Raw genomic sequence first — 22987 nt, 5'->3', positions numbered from 1 at the left:
TGCCATGAGAATGTACTTTAGATAGGTGACCTCGGATACCAAATGCACTGTACGTTTAAAATTAAGAACGGGTAATCTGGGTGGCTAAAGGATATTTGCTAAAGGCCAAAAAGATAAGTGTTGCAAGCAAATACTAATACAGAGAGCAGACCAGGGAATCCTTGCTCTGCACTCTTAAGTAAGCCTTGAGTTTCCTTAGAGCCCATTTGGGGTGAAAGGGTAACTTTTTCTCTATTCTTTCTCTTCTCCAGAAAGAGCAAGATGGTTTTTTTTGGCAGCAGTATAAAATATGTTAGTTTTATCCTTCCATTTTAACTATCATCGGTTCCCATTCTAGCTAATCAAACACTTGATATCAAACATTATAGATTTGCTGCTGTAACAAATTAAATGCTGTTATAACAAAGGTGTACTTTCATACCAAATGTAGTGAGATAGTAACACACCAAAGAGCTGCTTTTCTGCTCACTTTAAAAGGCCCTTCATTTTCAATTTAAATTATTTTTTTATATTTTTGCATCAACTCTTCTTAGGGGGAGATATTGCAGAAAACCTGGTTCCTTACTATGTCAGGGTGCAGCAAGGGCTGGCTGCTCCCTGGGACCAGGAGCAACAGGGAGGTCTGCACAGCTTTTGAGGGGTACTGTGAATGATACCAAAATTGGTGGAAATGTAGTCTAGAAACCTTTGGATCCAAAAACGTGGGGCTTTTTTCTAGAAGAAATTGAGGAGATCTGCCCGTCTGTCTGCCTTTCTGCCTTTCTCTTTATTCAAGAGGTACCTCAACCTCTTCAGGTTCTAAGCTTATACAGCGGTCTTGCTCTCTGCCATAATTTGTGTACTTTTTTTTTAACCATAGCAAAATGAGTTAACATTTGCCAGCAACATACGTGAATATCAAACATAAGGTTACTCCATGTCTGTATTACACCTGAACTGCTTGATAATCTTGCCACTCAAATATCTTGTCCACACCTGCAGGAAAAAGTTCTGTGGAGTCAAGATTTATTTTATAGGGTGAAATACAACTAAAGCGATACACAAACTACTTGTGCTAGAGTCTTTAAGAATACTCCTTGAGCATGTCTGAAAGTATGCGTCTGTGTTTTTCTTCTGACTTCAGTACACTTTTAACCCAAAGAACCCAAATTAAATGAAAGTCCCTTTTTCTGGGAAACACTGATAAGAACAGCTCCATTTATTGGTCAGAAATGATGAAGGCACATTTTCAAGCCTCTTTAAGTGAATACTTATGAAGGCTGTTGAAGTTATACGCATGTATATTGCTTCAGAAAGATTTGACCTTTAAATGAAAAACTGAATAGAAAAAATCGCAAATGGAAATTGCATTAGGTTCTTGAGATTTCTTCCAGGTCTCTCCAGCTCTGGTAGCCTCACCATGCTTGAACTTAACAGCTTAGCCTTGACTGCTGTGATGCAAAAGTAGGGGCTGGAGGTCAGTAATTCACTGGAACAACATTATTATTCCATAAACCTATACCTTATGAAGAAAGATGAAATCTATTTATCTGAGCTACGACAGAGATGTATAAATTAACAGAATGGAATTAGCGCTAGAGTGCTATGTACATTTATGAACATATAAATTTTGCTCTATTTCAATATTAACACAAAGAAAATACTAGGTAAGCAATAGCGCTGCTTTTAAAAGAAGTGTTCACAACTGTGATAACACCCGATCGATATTTGTGCTAAAAAAGATCCATGTTGTTGGACCAGCAGTCAGAAGCGATGTCAAATATTACCAAAATGTTTCTGTATTATTGTTTATGATTATGTTCTTATAACTAAAATGGCTTTGCCTATCAGAAATCAAGCTTTCAAGATAACATCACGGGTGATAACCTGAAAAGTGAAGAATATATGCCAAAAAAAAAAAAAAAAATCAGAGTCAAGACTTTCCTATTTCTCAGCCTTATCAACAGCACAGCCATAGTGCAACTTTCATGTGTAATTTTTATTTAATCACATGTCAAACTGAAGACTTACATGAATTAAACTTTAAAAAGCATGCTTTCAGCTATCATTTTGACATCTAGTTAGCATACAATAACTGCCTTTCAAAAGCTAAATGTTTGACAAGCTTTAAATGTTATTTTCAGTTTTATTTGCTTTTTTATTTCAGTTCTTTGTTGTTATTTCAAGAAGCTCAGAAAATACAATTTAATTGTTAGATGTTGCTGGGAGATGTCATGAGAGATATACTCTTTGGTGCAATGAGGATTAGAGTCTGCAAATAAATACAAAATGAGGTGGTTAATCAGAAATTTGTGAAGTTCCAGGTTTATAATGTTTTTGTCCAGCCATGATTTGGCTAATGAGTTTGTTCCGTGCCCTCTGTGCTGCAGGAGGAAGATGGGAGTGTCGGCTTCGCTTCTGGTTACTTTGGTGAAAAATGGCATCAGGGAAAATTTGCTTCTTAAAGCAGGTGGTGTTAAAAAACCTGTTGCTTACCCACATGAAAAAGGGTTTCACAAAATTATTCTTTTGAAATAGCTAATAGCTGAAATACATGACATTTTCACTTACCAGTTAGGTGCAGTTTTACATGCCTGCAAGAAACGCCTGTAGGGGCATGTAAGTATGATTTTAATAAGGCACCCTGAGTAAGTGAGTGTGGTAGAGTTACAAGATAGACTTTCAAGATTACTTCTCATCACTTGAGCCAACTCTTTGTGTGAGTGAATCCAGCTCCGAGATCTGACAATTTAAAGTGATTTCCATATGAGCAGGTAACGGGGCACCGTCTGTTCCGCTGTTTTGCTGTGGAGGTAGTAATTCCTTCATTGAAAAACTACAGATCTGTCTAGGATAATCATCCATATTGAATTTGCATTTGTCTGGGCAGTCAACCAAGCTTTTACTTGCCTTTTTGAAATTAATAGATTATGCTTCCTATATCTAAATACATAAATAAAGTGGGAGGAGTTATTTAAATCAATAATAAGTGAAAGCCTAAAACTATATAGGCTCATACTACTATGGAACAGGTAGATCATTAATCACAGTGAGGAAAGGTAAAAGTATTTATCAAAGCTTTCTCTTCGTTAGAAGGAAACCAGATGCTGTATTTTCCATTAGTAATGAGTAAGGATGTAAGAAACCAGTTATTAATGTTAATGATACTAAGTCAGGAGGACTTGATAAATTTATAACAAGAATGTCAAAAGGATTATATTGGATTTCTGAAGTTTTAAATATCTGAAAATTCAATGTTTTGCCAATATTTAAAAGGGTAAATATGGTAAACTGGGAAAACAGTAGGTCTGTTTGATTTGACAAACATATAGAAAATCAGAAGCTGAAAGGGATGCAATCAATAAAGATAGGAGAGTAACTGATACAGCTGAATTTGTTCAACAAGAAGAAGGGCTTGTTCAACAAGCTTGATCTGTAACAGATGACAATTAAGGCTGATAGTATTGACAATAAGTGGGGGCGTTACTTTTTCATGTGAGATGGGGAAAATAGTGATTTTAATGTCCTCTAAGCTTGGACTAATAAATCAGCTAGATATTGTCCCTTTGACACACGCTACCTCTCCCCTTCCCCCCCAGCAGACAGGCCCTTCATTTTGCTCCTTTAAAAAAAAAAACAGTCTTGTGCAGGATCACTGCAGGCCATATTGAAGAAATTTAAAAAAAACCCAACCGCTAAATCATAAAAGGATTACAGTAGTGATTCGTTATTAGGGAAGTGTTTCTAGCTGTATGTAGTAATGGTGACTGAGAGTGTTCAGCATCTTTACAGATGCTCCAAAAGAAAATACAGATCATTGCTGATAGGAATTCAGAAGTTATTCTGATTTGAGTAAAAAACAATGAACTATGTTATGTATTTTGTCCATTATAAAGTAATCAAGATAACATAGTAAGATCTTAGATTTAATGCTCTGAGCTGCAGTAAGTGTGTGAAATACAGACTTATAAAGCAATGGATAGAAACTCTTGGGGCCATAATAGCTATGCTATACACTACTAAGTTTAAGGAAAGAAAAAACCAAAAATACTGGCTTTTCTTTCTTGAGTTTCAACACGAAGACACGTTTCCCATTGGGTTTGTGGTTGGATCCTTTTAAGCTGTTTGTTTTCATGTTATTCTGAGAATTTTACATTGATAGTAGCTGGGTCCTGTGTGGCTCTATCAAAGTATACGGAACAAAAGATTGTAGTTTTGGAACAAAAGGTGACAGTTGAGTATAAAACGATTTGAGCTGGAAATTGTAGTTTGATTAGGGATTTTCTTTAACAACTGAGAAGTAGGACTGGTCATACCTGAAGATAGTTGTTGCCTGGTTATTTAAGGCATGCATTTCCTACCTTCCTAGCACTTGAAAGACATAAGCAACTGAGAAAATGAGTATTAGTAACAAAACTAGAGTTTAAAGTTAAAAAATACTTTTGACTACTTCTTTATTCACTGGCTGGTAAAAGTGAAGAATAATGTTGAAGTAGTCCATTTACTTCCATCCTGTCTTACAGCATCTCCTAAATAAGGTCTGTTTTAAATCAGAATTATCATCTAAATTATATAATTAATTCAACATAAATTAAACAGTAGTATTTTTTCTTTATGATATCCTTTGAAAAGGATATTAATTTGCTTCAATGAATGAAGATAATAAGGTTAATAGTTTAATGTTCCTCAGTTGATATCTGCTGCTTTTTCTATTACCTTTTTTCAGTTTTTGATTATAAATTGGCTAACCCCTGGTGTATAATTCCAGAAATCATCCCTTCAATGTATCCAAAGCTATTTACTTAGACTCATCTTTTATTATTCCCACTGCCACAGTCTAATTATTGTAGTGAAAGATTGAACACAGAATAGTTTGGGGCTTTGATCAGTCTTCATATAAATTTCAATAATGAGAGTAAAAGGTTTGCGGTTTTCTGAGATAATTTGATCCCTCCAGACACACACTGCTGTTACAAAATGCAGTTCTTTTTTGGATGCCGTATGAGACCTCTGACAGAATTTGTGTCTGGGTTCGTGACATCTCTCGAAGCAAAATTCTTTTTTCATACCAATAAAGAGTAATTTAATATTGTTAAATATGTCAGAGAAACTACATACTATGTACATTTTGCCTTAAATTTTCACTTCATTTTCCACTATCAGTCTAATTGTCTGTTTTACAAGTTCCTACATCAGCGTTTTCAGGATCCGCTAAGAATGCGTAATGGGTTTGCTTGCATTTCTCTCGTTTTGAAAAAATATACTGTCAGTCAAATAAATAAAACAAACCATAATCCTTGTTATTCTATTACTATCAGTGCTAACTCCCTTTGGAGATAAATAGAAAAGCAGCTGGAGTCTGAGGATATTTTGTAATCTTATAAATTGAAATTTAAATGCCTCAAGGAGGAAATTTCCAAAATAATTGTGACAGAAGATAAGTCCCAGCTTTTGGCAAAATTTTATTAGAATTACTTGTTCCAGATCATTGTCTGTTGCCTGCATGAATTAAGAAAATGGCAGCAGTGCCATGTAGAGAAATAGCTGGGGTTTTTTCATCTTGATAAATTCTTCCAAAAGTGCTCTGTCATCAGTGTTACTGCGTGTGACACATTCAGGGACACTATCAAATTAAAAATCATGAGCCTTTATCTGATGCCCCTTTATTTTAAATCGTGTGGGTTTTGTCTTTCTTACTAACAGCATCTCCATTTATGTAACTAAACATTTAATTTTTTTTATACTGAACATGAGGGTTAGTTAGTGAGGTTTTTAATTTTGTTTGGGGCATGGCTTTTGTTTTTTTCTCACTGGGCTAGGCAGTCAGAAGAAAGACTTGATGACTTTCTGGTCTCCTTCACTGTCATCTGCTAAAGAACTCTTGCTGTCTTTTGACAGTGAACCTTGGACAGAAATATTTGTTTAAACTTAGTGAATCCCAGTTACACGTAATAGCAGCCATTGCATTCCCAGACATTTGCGAAAGCTAATACTGGTATCTAATGCTAAAGCTTGGGTGAGTAAGGTTTTAAGAAGACTTTATTCTTAAGATCCACTGGTAGCTTGGAAATGAGAAGATACAACATGAGTACCAACAGCACATGAGCATCATGAGACAGCAGGAAAGCAATGTAAACCTCACAAAATATAGTTTTTACAAACAGTTTATGCAACGAAGGTTGATTTTTCATAGATATCGTGGATAGCAGACTCATTTAAGACCAAAGAATTAACATACTCCGTTTCCACATGCTGTCGGTATGCGGCTATGCGAGTTCAGTGCAGTTTTGTATGTGGGGAGTAAATCAGAAACATTGCAGAAACGTTTTCACTGGGTCAGCTCCATAGAACCTTAGTTATTCAGACTTTCAGATAAGAGTCATCTGAGACTGATGGAATGAATAGGGCTCTGAGAGGCAATTGACAGTTAGGAAGTAGAATAGGCTACGCCGTATCAGTAATTTCTGTGGATTCATCTGGTTTTTGGACTGTGCAGAGACACGCCATGCATCTCTACCTGTCTGTGATGGGAAAAGGATCAGGCAGGACCACTGTCCCAGCCAGCCTTCCAGAGAGCCCTGGGAGCAGCTGCGGGCAGCTCGCTAGAGTGTTAAATAATAAAATTCTTCTGGTGGTGCCATGGGTGGGGGTATTAGCTGTGAACCTTTCACCATCCAAATTTTTTTCCAGTGGTCTGTAAGGCTTCTCCTGCAGTCACAGGAGGGATCTCTTTTACCCTTTCCATCCTGTGTGATGGCAAGCAATTCTGTGTTCACGTTCTCGGAGCTCCTCAGCTGATGTCTTCTTGCCTTGATCTGTTCCAATTTTTCTTAAAGATCTGCCTAATAAGAGAGAATCTAAACTCTGCAAATTTGGTAAACAGGAAAGCAGGACTGGAAGGCAGAGTGTCCTTGGTGATAAACAGCCAAAATCATTCTGGAAAAACAGAATGGCAGGAAGAGCAAATGCAAAGTGCCGCACTTAGGCTCCAGCAATCAATGGCAATAACCAGAAAGGGGACAACTAGCAAAAGATCATTAGAAAAGGAGCTGGGCATTATGGTGGTTGGCAAGGAAAATGTGTTAGGCTGCCGTGAAAAAGGCAAAGCAGCAGCGGAGCCTGCCGGAGATGCGAAATGTTCTGCTCTACTCCACGCTTTAAAGATCTCCGCTGAAGCTGCGCACCGAGTTTTGAGCAGGGCGCAGAGAAGCGCGTCTGAGCACATGGGCAGGGGGGAGCAGCAAGAGATATCGGAAGATGCACGACAGATTGAAATAATAAGGTCTGTTTATTCTGAAGTAGACTAAAGTGCTAAATGCCAGAAAGATGAGCGGGACTAACCGGGCCATGATGGATGGGACTGAAGAAGTGATTTATTTTGTAACAAGAAAGAGGCAGGTTAGACATTAGAAGGAAACCTCTCCATTAAGCAATAGTGAAGCCCTAGAACAGATTTTTTTGGGAAAGCCATGAATTTCTTACTGGTAGCTTTTAAGAAGAGCTTTTGCTCACATCTGTCAGGAATTGCATAGGTAAAGTTGATCTTGCCATTTTCTTGGCTGTACCACACTGTACAGCAGCTGTCTGTGGGCATATGTAATAATGTTAACAGTGATAAAAAGAGATTTTGAAAAATAGAGGCACTTAACTCTTTAGCAAGAACTTAATATAACCGATGGTGTTCAACACCATCACCTATAGGAACGAAATGTCTAGGGACGCCTGACAACATCTGCTGTGTTATAAACAAGGTATATACTTTTTTTGCATAATTGCATCAAAAATCTGATTGCCAGCACTACTAACCCCAGCAGTTCTGGAACTGGAAAGTTTTCTGTTGCTTTTCAAATGGAATTTTGAGTAACATCAAGCTAATAACATTTTAAATTGTTGGCTTTGGGGTCTTTTTTTTTTTTTTTTGTATCTTCATGTTTCATGTTTCCAAGATACATGGAAATAAGTGGGAAAGATTCTTATTTCTTTGTTCATATTTTCTTTTCATACTGGGACAGATTTAAATTCCTTCTTCAGCCCTCTGTTTCCTCGCTTCCAGCCTTTTACAGTTAAGATACAAGTCTACGGTATAACAGAAATCAAAGGGGTTGTAATGAAATGTCTGAAGGAGAGTAGTGGAATCTACTTTTAATTCATTAGTTTAAAGCATGTGCAAAATCTATTAAAACTGTTTCCAGTGCATAAGGCTTGTTATTGTTTGTTCTTTCTCTGCCTTAGAAGAATCCAACAACATTAGAAGTGTGTCACATTTTTTAGGCCCAAAAGAGTGGAACACCTTTTAATGGGAAAGAAAATGTTTTTTGAAAACTAGAAGACTGAGCAGTGAAATAAATTGAGCCTCAAAAAGTGATTGAAATCTCCAAGTCAATATACAAAAGGCATCCAAAGACTTGTGAAGTCTGACAGAATCTCTTTAGTTTGAGGTGTCTTTCATTTTGCATCAGGGCTTACATTTTTAAAAAACAGAAGAAAGTGGTGCTGTCAGGTGAAGCGGGTTTGAAAGCAGGCTGCCTGTTCATGAAAGCCTGAAATTGTGCACAACTCTAGATAATGCGTCTTCAGCAGATAACTGAAATAATGCATTTCCTAAATTGGTTGCATTAAGCAATTACTGATACTGTAGTGGAAACCATATCATTTTCTTCCTTCCTTGTAGCCTCAGCGCCGTGTCACGTTTCACCTACCAGATGGCTCCCAGGAAAGCTGCAGTGACAGTGGGCTCGGAGACCACGAACCCACGAGCGGTGCTAGCACATCGCACCCTCTGCCCCTCGGCTTCCCCCAGGAGGAGTACTATGAGCAAGCTTCACCCAACAGCCGGACAGAAGGAGACGGCAACTCGGACCCCGAGTCCAGTAAGTGATGAGCTCTGGTCAACTTAGTTAAATCATTCTAGTATCGAAAGTTGGCTTCTTTTTCAGGCAATTATTAAAATGGCACGTCGATTCTAATGTGGCCAAAGAAGCCCTATATTTCTAAAAATATGAAGTCTGACCACTGGAAATAAAACACTCTTGAGCTGTGAAGGATGACCCGGTATTTTTATAGATCTGCTGTGATGTACGCAGAGGAGCTTTCTGCTGCCCTTACGGTCATAAATACTGTGCTGAGGGATTTTACGCTTTTTAATGTTTCCCTACCCGACGCTACTGCGTGTTGTAGTTTGTGTTAACAGGAAGAACTTCTGGATGATGGGAAGGGCTTTTCTTGATTTGTCTTTTGAGAGCAGCTATGGTGTGTAGTAATAATCTCAAAAGAGTTTGTCATCTTATTTCTGCCATTATCACTGGCTTCTTAGGATATTGAAAACAGGCAAAGTCAAGGTGAGCTCAGGACCACACTAGAGCTATGGATGCTGGTATTGCTTCCTCTGCCGTGATGTGATAGCCAGCTAGAGACTCCACTGTGCTATAGTCAACTGTTAATTGTCCAGGGGCTCTTTACCTGGATTAAATTGAACCGTGCCATTGATAAAGAGATACCTGAATGTGTGTAAGCCTCTAAGGCCTTATTAGCAGCCTAATAAGTGATTTGAAAATACATCTGTTCTGGGCAAATCTTGGCCCAAAAGGTGTATTTCAGCTGCTTTAGTGTATCCTGAAGAGTGAATTAGTAAGTCCTATGCACTTGAAGTAGCTCTGTGAGAAGGTAGTTACATCTCTGCGCTGGCAAATACAGCATCCAGCAGAGAGCATTACCTTTCGACTCCGAGCTGGCTCTGACAAATGCAGCCTGGCTCTTGGAAATCACACTGCAGCCTTTGCCTTGTGCTGCCCAAGAAAGGGAGTCTGAGGGGCTTGTCTGCATGGATGAGGTCCGTTCTCTCTTTTTCTTCTAGTTCATAAACTATTCACTGGGGATCCTCAGTTTCAGACTTTTTAAAATTTGTCAAGTTGTATAGCTCCTGAAATAATGCCAGAATATTATTTTATTCTGAGCTGATAGACAGCTAACAAGAACCATCAGAGGTTTTGGATGCTGTATTGAAAACATTATTCATTGTTTGCTTTTGTTTGTGTTTATATATTTGAGGCTGTAATATACCCTTAAGAACATTCTATGCAGTCAAACTGAATTCTTCACAGAATGAGGCTCTAAAGGGCTACAAATACACCCCCAAAGAAAGAAAAGTTCTATATTGTGTTTGCTGGTTTTGCTATGCATACTCATAATCTTGCTTTCCAGCTCTCTTTTGTTGTTTGTAACTGATATTTATGCTTTACTGAGGTACATGAAATCCGTATTTGGGTCCTTTTGTGAAGAAGGTGTAAGACACCTGGTAAGGACCTGGTGTATGAGGAGCTGTAGAACAGGCATGTGGATCCTCTCTTGCCATTTACAAAGAGGCTCAGGTTTTGGATTTACCAGTGCTTTTTGAGTCCAGTTTTTTGCAATTTCAGAAGAAATACGGATCATGACTTCTAGTATGTTGCCCTAAAAGTAATACAGCTCTGACATCTGAGTATCACTGACATGTATCACTGCGTGCAGACTAAGCAGGCACCTGATGTCTTTTCAAGTGTGAAGTTGAAGAAAGTTTAGTCACCTGTCTAATTACCTGACAGTTCAGTTTTAAACTTGAAATCTCAGTTTAATTAGCATTTATGTTATGTGAAGATTTTTTGCCCTTCTAACTTGTATCTTATTGAAACAGTTCAATTGGCACAATATAGCGTGATGCTTACGGTGCGGAAAGCGTACTTTGCAGTCCTTTTTAGTGTTTTATGCTTATATTAATGGCAGCATCTAGTGGCAGGAAAAAAAGCAGATATAAATAGATGTCTGCTGTGTGCTCTCATACATCTAAGTAAAAAAGAAGGGGAAGACCCACAGCATATTTTTATTCAGTATACTCCTGCCAAGTGACTAACTGTAGGTAAGAGCAACCAAAATATCTTGTGTGCTGATCTATGGAAGCGTTCAGCCTGAGGTTCATTTCATTCACTTGTGCATGTGGGACACATTTAGTCAAGAGTGAAATAGCGAAAACTATTCTGTATTGATACTTTCCTCTACAAACATGCTGCTAGATTATAGATCGTTGATTTTTTTTTTTCATCTAATTTGGAGTGGCATGATATATTGAAGTGTTTCTACTCTTGTTTCATGGGCCAAAATGTTGTTAATGTGAAAAGAGAAAGGAATATATGGTCAGATAATCTGAGTAGAATATGTACAACAGAACAAGCATGGCCTTCATTCTGTCTCAAGATCTTTAATATCTGACCTGTCTTAATCTGAAACGTTGTCTAAAACATTAAGCCTGGTTAATCATCTCTGGTGATTTAGTTCAACTTTGCCTACCAAGGAGACACAGAGTTGGGATGAAACAACTTCAGTAACGTCTAGACCCTACTGAGACATTAAGTGGCTTACGAACGCTGATCACAGATGCCGCACCACACAGGGATCTATTCAAAAGTATTTTCTCCATCTTGTTTTTCCTCCACACATGGCTTTATTTGTTATTGGAAATTATTGCATTTTGGAAACTTGGCATTTATTAGCAATAGAAAAGCATTTATTACAAAACACTGAAAAAGGTGAGCATAACTTACAATAAAAGCTGCGAAATATTGGTGAGAAGAAGCCTTACAAATCCACGTTCAGTATAGGACTGAAGCAAGGGGGAAAGAATAACCATAAGAATATAGTGGTTAGAAAACTATGAGCAATTTATATGTTCACCTTTAAAATTAATTGACTGTACTAATTAAAATTAGAAATAGGCTATTTAAAATGATTTGTCTTCTCTTACTTTAGTTGTCTTCTCAAAAGAGCATAATGTGCAGTGTGGTAGATGTGTCATAAGGAAGAGATGCCAATAAACTGTCACACTAAGTAAATAGTAATATAAAAATGCGTGGAGGTTTGTAGGGAGCATTATCCTTAAGTAACAGCACTGATGTGCGTGGTATTCTTATATTTTCTGCTCATAAATTGCTCAAACTAATAAGGATTCTCCAATAATTCCCTATGCTAAGGATTTTAACCATATCACCTTTTCTCCCCCCTCTCTTTTTTCCCCTGTATTATGTTTAAATGCAAAACACACTACAAACATAGACAAAGAGTAACAAAGTCTCTTTGGGTAAACTTCCCTAGCAAACTGTCTCTCAGCGGTGCCCACTTAGTGGCTGTAGGCAGTGATGTCAACCAAAAGGTTTGAAAGGCACATGTTAACCCCAGTTATGCTTGGTTATTTAATACACGTTAATGACAAATCTTCATGCTTCACGTGTTTTTATAGCCTTGTCAAACCAATCTGGCTATTTTTTCCCCCCTCTAGAGAATATATATTTTTTTTTTGTTACTTTTATTTGGAGAAAGTAGAATATGCCCAGTTCAGCTAAGAAATTGGGCAGAGTAAGAGGCATATGATTGCAGCTTTGGGGAGGGGCAGGGAACAAGGGGAGAGGTGGAAAACCTGACAGTAATCTGCAATTAAATACTTGTAATTATTTTTGTTTAAACAAAATGGAAGTCTAAACAAAGCTAGTTGAAAATTAAAGGACTAGTTAATGAGGCAAATCATGTTAAGATTTCAGGGGTTCAAATAGGTGAAAACTGCCGTCTTAAGGAGAGGGGGGGTCCCTATAAGGATATTTAACAGCAATTAGTGACTAATAGACCACAAAAGTTGTCCTGAAATCAGAAGGTGTAGAGCTAAGGAAAGGATGGCCAACAAGTGAGCTGATAGCCACTGTAGCTTCATGGCCACTTCGAGCTGGTGTTGCCAGAGGTGTCTGTGACTGCCTCTTTGTATCTCCCAATTGCACTTTCTCCTGTGGCAGCACAAGCATTTGGAGAGCTGCTTGGGTGAACTGGAGAGAAGAATTCGTCTGGGTTCAACCTGACCTAGAGGGAGAAAAAAGTTACTTCTAAATTCCCCAATTCCATTCGTTACGTGAGGCACTACTTGTGGACAGCAAACGAGTGAATGAGTAGCTGGGTCAAAGCTTATGCTGGCTTTAAGTGCTCATCAGACTTCAAGAGAATTAGTCTTAAGAAGAATTAGGACTGGAAGCTATGGTATTTAGCCATATAAGGAGGAGGTTTGCAGCAAGGGTGACATCTGTTCATGATTAAAGATAGCATATATTTCTTCCCCAAAATTAAAAGAACACTTTCACCTTGCCTTAATTTTTGATAAGGATGATGTTGATGAGAGCAAAGACAGGCTGATGAAGAATGATGATAATGGAACTGAAAGGCAGAGCAGGTTCAGTGCATTCATGTGGAGGAGAGGAGATAATCTTCCTCCCAGGATATCAAAACTGATAGTGTTTTCCTTATTTTTCTGTAATTCTAAGAGACAAGGTGTCAAGAAAAAAAAGTGCTTCGTCAGGTTTCACTACTGGAAAACCTTTACAAGAAAGAAATTGAGATGCACGTAAACATAAAACAATAAATGGTATCATAGGTTTCCTAAGAATAGTACTAGATTGGCTCTATTATCTCATTTCAATGACATGTATTTTTAATATTGGGGAATACACGCCTAGTTAGTCTATATAGATTTAAGAACTAATAACTATTATTATGATGTGAAGGTCATTAGTAATTAAGAAGGAAAAGACACAGATTAATAGAAGAATGGAAAAATCTCCATCATTATCTTCATTAATGAGCTTGGCATTAAAAAGCAGGAACATTTCAATGAAATGGCTATCTCAAAGCCAAGCATCACTGAAAATACAGAGGAGGAGGTGTGTATGACACAAGAATTGGATTTTGCTAAGGATTTGGAGTAATAGCAGTGGGATGAAATCTAATAGTTGAGAGTCAGCTAAAAATTACAGGAAGGAAAAAAAAAAAAAACAAGTGAGTATTACGAAGATAAACTGTAAGTCACCAGTACCTAATGCGACTGTGAAAAAATCCTGGGTTAGCTCTGGTACAGGAAAAAAAAGAAGGGAAAAAAACCCCAAGGCATTGATGATGCCACAGCGGGAATATTATGAATAGTGTTGGCTTCCCACATTAAAGAAAGGTGAACACACTTGAGAAACAGGTGTAAAGAAATGTTATTAATAACAAGGGAATGGAATGCCTATATACAGAAAAAGGAATTAATATTGGCTTGTTTAAACTGCAAAGTAAAGGCTGGCTGGGGATTAGGATGGCTCTCAAGTAATAGTAGAGAATGGGGGTAGAGAGATTTTGGTGGCCAAAATGAAGCGCTGGGTTGCTTCACAGGCAAACGAGCAGGCGCTGTCCGTAACCCAGCCGAGGCCAGAAACCTGGGGATTTCCAGCAGGATCAGCGAGGAAGTATAGAAGCAGGGAATGAGAATGCTAACTGGATTTAAAGAGAAGCTTGATAAATTTATGAGAGGGCAAATAAATTACCCTCTGTAATAGCAGCAAATCTGTTCTGTGATCCAAGAGGTCCCTTTTCTATGTTCCTAATATAAAAGGTGTCAATGAGCATCTTTGCCGAGTCGCAGTTGCGCGTTAGCCCTTGGCCCCCAATTCCAGCGCCAGGCTGGACGCCAGGCCAGTGCGTGTGCTGCGTCCGCTGGCCGGGGGGCTTCGCCCTGCTGCCGCCGAATGCCCACGCCAACGGGGAGCCGTGCTGGCAGGCCGGGCTTGCCCAAGCCCTGTGGGAAGCTTACCTTAATGACGGCTCCCAGGGTCCTGTAAATCTCGTTGATGTTGTCGTGCGGAAGACAGGGTCAGTGCTGCACACTGATGGCAGACAGCTGAAGATAGGAAGCTCGCTCTCCCTGGGGAAAATGGGTACATTTTTTGCCATGCTGACTTGTCTGGTAATCAGAAACTCTGCAGTTGCTGAAATATACTCTTTAAACATCATCAATAAGACTGCTTTGGCAGCTGGACTTCAGACCTCATGCTGGTGCACAAGAAAAAATAAAACTACAAAGTTTTAAGTATCTTGTTCCCTGTCTGAAAACTGGGGCTTGGAGTGCTTGCCAGCAGATAGGATTTTTTTTTTTTTAATGGTGTTTTCATTTTTTTGTTCTCTCCTTGTCTGCTTTGAGCTCCACAAAAAGGCTGAAATGTAACAGTAATATATTAATTCTGTTGTTGCTGAGTTACAAACACACTATAGCACTTAGGTCTAATTTGAATATAAAAGGAAGACACTGTCATTAGTAAAGATAATAAATCTTGGGCTAAAATACATCCCAGTCTACCACATCTTCCCACTGGGTCCTTTTACTTCTGCCGTATTGGGTTTTTCTATCCCCACGGCTGAACACTAATAATTAATTCAGAAAGTGCTGAGGTAATTAATCTTTCTGAGGCAATAGAGTTTGATTGATCTTCTACCTTTAATCAAATTAGCTTGTATGTAGGTGGGAGAATGTAATGGCTGACTACGGTACTGTACCACTTTGTGAAATGCCAACCTTTCCGATGACCTCCCGAGAGCGCGCCCATGAATCACATACATATATAAACCACCACAGCAATCATTAAGTGGCTGTTTGATTTAAAAGATGGGGAACTGGCAGAGATCAAAATCAGGATGTGCTCAACATTCCCATTTTAGAGTATGTCTCCTTTAGAAGTGCAACTTTATATCTGCATGGCATATGTTTGAGGGCATTGAATGTCACAGGGCTGACAACTGTGTGGATTTTCCAGATGTTTTAGCTAGCTGTTTCTGAAATAACATAACTGTATAGTCATAACCACTTAGAGCGAAGCAAGCCAATAGCAACTCCTATCAAACAAAACATTGTTGTATTCTGGACTTGTTGATGACTGGAGATTGGAGAGGGGGGAAGAGGTCAGACTGGAGAGGTGAATTTGCAGTGATACAGATGCGTGGCTTTTGCAAGCAGATTTTTACTTGTACCTAAGAGGATACAGATTGCATATTCAGAAATAATTGCATGATTCAGTAAGTTGATCCCTGAGTGCCTGGCTTAAGAGTTATTAAGGCAGCTGACACAAAGGGGAAAAAATGGTCAAAGCAAATTAAATGAAAAAATGCAGAAGGTTGCACCACCCGCACCCTAATAGTCAAACACAGCACTATAAACACAGACCTCTGATTTTTAAAATCTTACGTTTTCTGTGAATAAGGAGCACTCTCTATAGATTCTTCTAAAAGTAAATTTTAGATATTTTACTGTTGATATCAGAATGTAATGCCTTGATGTACATTTTCTACTGTCTGAAGGAAAGTAAGATAAAAGCAGGTTTTCCGAGATGCGCCGTATTCTTTCGTGCAAAATCAGTGGGGATTGATGAGGAAAATCAATAGGGAAAATCTGTTGGATTTTCTAGACTACATACTGGGATGAAGTAATTCAGGCAATAATAATGTGTTTGTGAATGCCATCTAATGTTATTCTTGACTGAGGTTTATAATAGGAGTTACTCCGTATAAAAAGATTAGAAAGAATAGCTCCACCTTGCAGTTTAGAGATCAGTCATTTGTCGTGAAATAATAAGGAAGGCTTTAAAGTGTTTGGTTTGGGGTTTTTTTTTAATAATAAATGAGATCTGACATCTATAAACAGTGATTTAGTGGCAGATGTTCTGTGATATATATTTATGTTATCACTTAAGCTGACATGGTAATGGATAATCCTATTCTCTTCCGTTTGAGATGTATGAAAGTTTTAAAATATATTGCTATATCAAGCAGCCTGGTTGGGGCAGAGGTGGATAGAGAACAAATTTCTTCCCTCTACTTTTTCAAACTCCTTTTAGATCTGACGAGCTGTCATTTTTGCAGTAAATAGAGGCCCTGAAGTTTGGCTGAGTAAATGGAATCTAATTTGGAGCACCCTGTATCCGGGAGTGTATTTGGGCTTTGATGGTTACGATAGCTTGAAAAGTCACAAAGGGCACAGATTAAAGCGGAAAGTTTATCTGGAGCGTATGAAAGCTGAAGTCATTGATAGAGTTCCCTTCTGGTGACAGCTTTGAAGACGAGTGTATCCTACGTATCTTAAATCTAGTTATGGATGAGATAGAAGTTTATCACGGGGAAGCAGACCTCTGTGAGCAAAGCAATCCCTTATCTTGTCCACCGGGTTTGCAGATGACAAGTGTGAAGCCCGGGCACAAGTGCCAGGCGGCAGCGGGAGTCTGGGGCGGCAAAGTCACCCCGCTCCAGCAGGGCTGCTGTCGGAGGGCAGCGGTGGCCGTCTCTTGACAATAAGCCTTTCTTTGCTTCTAATTTTTATTAGGCCACCCACACAGTAAGATAAAGTTCACATGACATTTGTGTTTCTATTACTTATGGGCCACAAAGCAATTCGTTTTCTGTCCTTCTTCTGTCTGTCTTATTTTGTCTCAAACTTTCACTTCTTTCTTATTTTTAAACAACAGGAAAACACTGATGATGCAAATTGTTTTTCCTTTTTTTTCAAGTCAAGCTAATCAGTGGCACCAGGAGGAGCTTTTAGCAATATGAAATATTAAGATGTTTGTTAGCATCTAGTTCTTGTTTTAAAAACAGAAATATAGACAAAACTTTTTTTTGTATTTTGTATCATTTAAGCCATGTGAAAAGTTGCACGATCATAATTTCATTTGAAGCATCATAATTTATTGCTTGATTTCACTATGTTTAATGAAAAATATTTCAGGAAATATATTTAATGACTGTTTGCAACTACCAATCTGTCGTAGAAATTAAACAGAAGAGTTGTATTTACTGAACAAAGAAGATTCCCAACTGACAATGCACTTAAAGTCATAACATTTGCTGAGTCAAATCTGATTGACTCAATAAATCTTGTGATTGTTGTCCTTGTTTGTATAGAGATATGGGCATCCTTTAATCTGATAGCGACAACTAACATTGTTGTTCCAAAAAGCTCTTGTGTATCCATATATTCCTGGATAAGGGAGATATTTTTCCCGTTACTCTTCAAACACCTTTTAGTCTTCTGAAAAATCAGCATGTTTTTAATAAACTGCTGCTTCTGTATTTTTTGAGGCTGTATAATCTGCGTTGTGATCCTTTTATTTTCTGGCTACTTTTCAAACCTCAACTTTGCTGTGGTAAGGTCAAGGGAAGGCTCGGAAACCCTTGCAGAGGCTCTGCGTCAGGGGACCGCAGGGCTGGTGTCCTTGGTACGTGCTGTTGATTCAGCTGCTATAGCACCACTTTCTCTTGAAACCTACTGGTTGGTGATATTATATACACGTTCTGAAAAATAAAATACGTTTGTCTGGGTTTAGCTGAAGGAGACCTAGGCAAAATATTTGTGATGATACTTTGGGATTTGTATTACATCAGAGGTTGAGATTCTCACCTTTATGTTGAATACCAATAAATAAAGTTGCCGCTTTCTGGTTAGCGGCAGAATTTTGTGGGGGTTGTGTTTTATTCAGAACGCTGAGTGATTCAGTACTTTTGTTATGAAACCAAGTATAATGTTCTAATTCTTTGTAAACGTTTTCAGAGTTAACTCTGACTCCGTACATTGCTGATTTCAGCAATGCCAGAAGCTCCTAGCTGACATATCCCTTTCATAATTTTCTTCCCGCTCTCACACTATCTTGGTTATTTGTACATATCCATTCCCATGTTTTAGTATGAATTAGATTGTAAACTCCCTGGATTACAGACAGAAATTTTGCTCTGGAAAACTGGGGCTCTGAGCACAATGTGGCTGTTATATGCTCCCAGTACAATTGCAGTAAAAATGTTCACTAATACTTGTATCATCAAAGTGGAGCTGATCTATACAAATAACATATGCTGTACTAGCAATGCTTCTAAGTGCATATCAGGTCTTTATGGTTTCATTTCATCCTGTAAAAAAAAATAGGTAGTTAGCTTCTCTTGTATTGGATTCCCAAAGTTCAGTCGCACTGTTAATGCTGATGTGTATCGGGTGCCTCGTCATGTTGTGAAAAGGCAGGCGCGGCGTGCAGAGGAGGAGAGCTGCCAGTGCTGCCGGGCAGTACCGTGGCGGGCCAGCATCGTGCTGGTTTGATTTGCAGAGTCACCCGGCTGCCCGATCGACTGCTTCGCGGAGCCTCTTGCAATAACATGTTAGTTTGACCTTACTGTATGAGGCGCCTGGCAAATGCTCCCCTGCATCTGTGCGTGCTAATAACACTAATTTGCTGATCGTATTTAACAAATGCTTTTGTGTTCCTCAGATTTGTGTTAACTTTTGTGAGGGTGAGCAACACTGTTGCATGTCGAATAGCTTGGCTTTGATGGGATGAAAGGGTGGGATAGTGAGATGGAACGGTAGTTAACAGCATCTTCCCATTTTCCTGTTTTGTGCTTTGAAAAAAACATTGCTTTCTGACATGCCTTGCTGTTGCAATGCTTGTCCTTGCAGTGCTTCAAGCTCTACTTAAAGCCTTGGTGCGTCAAATTAAAATTCTCTCGACATAATAATAGGAAGCAACAACTGATCCAGCTAAAATGCTGGTTTTGGGATAAGGACATGGCAGCAGCTTCTGTATGGCCTACTGTACTTAAATTCCTCTTATCCAAAATAACTCTGTTTCTTTGAAATATCAGGAAGAACAATGACACTATTTCGATAGCTGTTCTTTTATCTGCTTATCTTGACTGATGTTCCAAAACCAGTGTCCCAGAAGATGTGTCCTCTATAGGATGAGATGTTATAAAGTCTAGCCCTCACCTAATACTTTAAAAGAAAGCAAGCATTTCTCTACCAAGAAAGACTTTACTCGTGTCACATACTAATCATACACCAAAGAACTGTTTAGAAAAAGAAAGACAACCTCTGCCTCTCTTCCTCAGGTGTAGTACACGTGAAGAAAAACAGTGGCCATAAAGGGAAATAGGAACGGTGAGAGAAAGCACTTGGAAAACTATAAAAGCAAAACCTGGTTTTATCTTATTACAACTGATATTAAAGCTTGTCTTTATATACACGTTCATTTTTTTCACTGGGGGTCAAATATCGCTGCTTACAGATTCTGCTGGGATGGAGCTCTCATACATCTGCCTCTAAAATTGTCTCCTTATTTCTCTTTTTTGTGAGGATCACAAGAATCACTTTCCATCGACCCGTTATCAGTCAGCATTGCTCTGACCGGCTCCAATACAGGAACGGATTCACAGCATTGTGGCAAAGATGTAGGCCAGAGAAGTTCTGTAAATAAAACAGATCCTTTACCTTTCATTGCTAGGTCCTGTGAGTGGAATAGCATTTGGTTATGTCTGTGCTTGGGGGCTGAGTTGTCATATGATAACTAGGAGTTTAGATGGTTAAAGTAGCGTTTGTATGTTTTGTAAAGAAGATTAACAGATAAATAATCAGCTTGAGTATTGAGCTATCCAGTTTTCCATGTAAGGATTCATAATTACAAGAAGCTTAGCTTTTGGGAAAAGCATAAGGTACTTTCTCCTCAATTTTATTTTATGTTTTTGTTTACATCTGCCAGGCTACAGAAAGATTTCAGAAATGCAGTGCTGTGAATTGTTCTGGAGTTGGAAAAGGACAATTTTTTATTTATTTTTTTTTTCTCTTCCTCCTGAAATCTTCTGATTTTTTGATACAGCGGGGCTCTTTCTGCGGAGGGAGTTTGTGTCTGGATCCCTGTATGACTCCTGGCCCCTAATTTGTGTCAGAATGCAGCAGATTGCCAAAGAGGTGTCACAGCTTCAGAACTGTTACTCTCGCTGTCATCCTGTAACTGGCACAATAGAAGAAAGCACCGAGGAAAGAGCCGTGGCGTTAGGACTTCCTTTGCTACCGATACCAGCTAATATTATAGTGAGCAGGGCTTGAACATTAACACTTAACTGCTCGATAAACCTAATGAGTACACTTGGTTTATTAGAAACGGCCTGCCTGTGCCACAAGAAAGCCGACACACTAAATCTTCATGCAGTAGGAGATTTTCTGTCGTTGAGCTAAGAGGAGGCGCGTATAGCGAGGCCTTTAAGGAGCATTGCCTGGGAATGTTTGTTTCTAGCAGAGACCATGCCGTGACAGGCGTCTTGCAATCAGAGCTCTTCGCGCAGAGCCCCAGCCGCTGAAAGCAAAGAGAGGAAAAGCGAGATTCACAGCACGTGATGAAAATTACCAAGGAGACCGTTGTCCACATCGTGATAATTCAGTGCACTGACGGAAAAATTAAACACTCTGATAGACAGCACACCGCAAATCCCGAGAGGCAAGGTATTTAGGAGCAGGGAGAAGAAGAAAATGTCCTGGCCTTATTCTAGCTCCTGGGTTAGGAGTGAATCATTATAAGGATTACAAAACTTAAGATATTAACATGGCCGCTAAAGATGTCTTAATTAAAAACTCCCTCGTAATTCTTTCTTTATGCTTTTTTTTTATAAATACTAAATTTTAGGATTTGTTTTTCCTTTGAAACATGCTTACAAAGAAACATGGTTCTGCTTTGTACATTCATCATTAACCTCTGCTATCAACTTTGTATTTCTAATCTAATGAGTTCAAGAGAAATTATAATACAAGTGAACAGATGTTTTCTATTTTGTACAACGCCCATTCTTGCTGAATAAGGAGAAAAGATGAGATATGTAGAGGGCATTAATATTTCTTGTTAAAACGTGCTTTGCAGGCTGAAGAAACTCATATGCATAATGATAGTCAAAAGTCAGGGAGTAAAAATAGGAATTTGTTAAAAACAGCTGTGCTGCACAACTCTTTGACAGGAATAGAGGAATGCTTTCTCCAGTAAAAATTTCAGAATTTATTTAAAAGGAACTGTAGCTGCTAATTTTCATCAAGACATAAGGTTAACAAGCCTGTGAAATGGGGGGTTGGTTTGGTCTTTTTTCATGACCATGATAAAAGAAGCATTTAACTCTCTCACAGAGCTGCCGTTTTTCTCATAGCAGGATTCTCTGTACCATCCGACTGTGGCTGCGGTGTATTTAACGCTGCCAACCGCACCACCATCATCTTAATGTTCCCTGAGAATATGTTCAAAGAAATGCTGACACAAAATAACCATACTGTTTTAATGCTCTTGCTATCAGTTATTTTTACTTTTTTTTTTTAACTTTTTTTTCCCAAGGTGATCTTAGGGTCCTTGCCCTGTTTCCCAATGGAAGCGCCGGGAGCGCAGCCCGGGGTGTTTGTGGGCCCTAGCCCAGTGCTTTGTACGCTGGGCAGCGCTGCAGGCAGCACCTCTGATCCCTGCTGATGGGGATGCAGGCGACAGGCCGTATCGCTCAACTGGAACTGGCATTTCCTAGGGAGTTCTCTAGGTTATTTGGTTAGTATAGGCTGTACGTCAGAAAAGATCTTGGCTTTTTAGCCAAATGATTGGCAAGCTGAATTACAGATGGTCCACTCTATGAATTTAGAAACCAGATCCAGACAGCTGCCTGCACCGGAAGGCAAGAAAATAGTTTCTTACCTGCAACATTGATGAAGCTTCAGAATATATAGTTTAGTACTATGCCGGACTTATGCTTTAAAAATTGATTACACTCTAAGCATATACTGTAAGTGTATCCTACTATTTACAGTGACTAAGAGAAACTGGATCTAACGTCCTGCACTAAATAGTCTTTGGCTAGCACTGCACAATCTTGAAATAAGCACATATACAGAGTAGTCGGGCATGTCACAGAAAGATTTTTCTGTTCCAGAGGCTGGAAGTGAAACTGTGACCTGGCCAGGCAGCCAGCGTTTCTGATTTGCAGTCCCTCTATGCTTTCCACCTTAGCAAATGTACTCTAATCCATAACCATTTTGCATGCTGAGGTGAGATGTTAAATACAAAGAATTGCTTCTAAATAATAAGCTTATGACACAAACCAGCAAGAACAGGGATCTCAAGGTTAAAGATGACAACCTAAGCTGCTGTAAAGAAAGAAAGAGATTTTTTTTTAAAAAAAGAGAAAAAACAGCTGTGAATACATCAAAATACATCATAAAAAGATGTTTAAAATCTGATGTCAGTGTATGTGTATTTAACTAAGATGTATTTGTCTTCCATTGTTCAAATACTTGTATGGAGGCAAGATCTTTCTCTGGTGTTCGCTCCGTGTGTACTCAGTTCAAATCATCGTCTTTGTTGCA

General features: G+C 38.8%; 1 protein-coding gene across 1 annotated transcript in view; it reads left to right on the top strand.

Moving 5' to 3' along the window:
- The window catches only part of PCDH11X (protocadherin 11 X-linked), a 452326-nt gene that overhangs the window by 304828 nt on the left and 124511 nt on the right, over nucleotides 1-22987 (top strand). The window contains exon 5 of the mRNA XM_035898661.1: nucleotides 8651-8849. Within this exon, the coding sequence (XP_035754554.1) occupies nucleotides 8651-8849 (199 nt within the window). The remainder of the gene's footprint in view (nucleotides 1-8650; nucleotides 8850-22987) is intronic.

The sequence above is a fragment of the Egretta garzetta genome, unplaced genomic scaffold (assembly GCF_000687185.1).
Source record: "Egretta garzetta isolate BGI_Z169 unplaced genomic scaffold, ASM68718v1 scaffold220, whole genome shotgun sequence".
NCBI classification, from domain to species: domain Eukaryota; kingdom Metazoa; phylum Chordata; class Aves; order Pelecaniformes; family Ardeidae; genus Egretta; species Egretta garzetta.
This window is presented reverse-complemented; position numbering and strand designations above follow the sequence as displayed.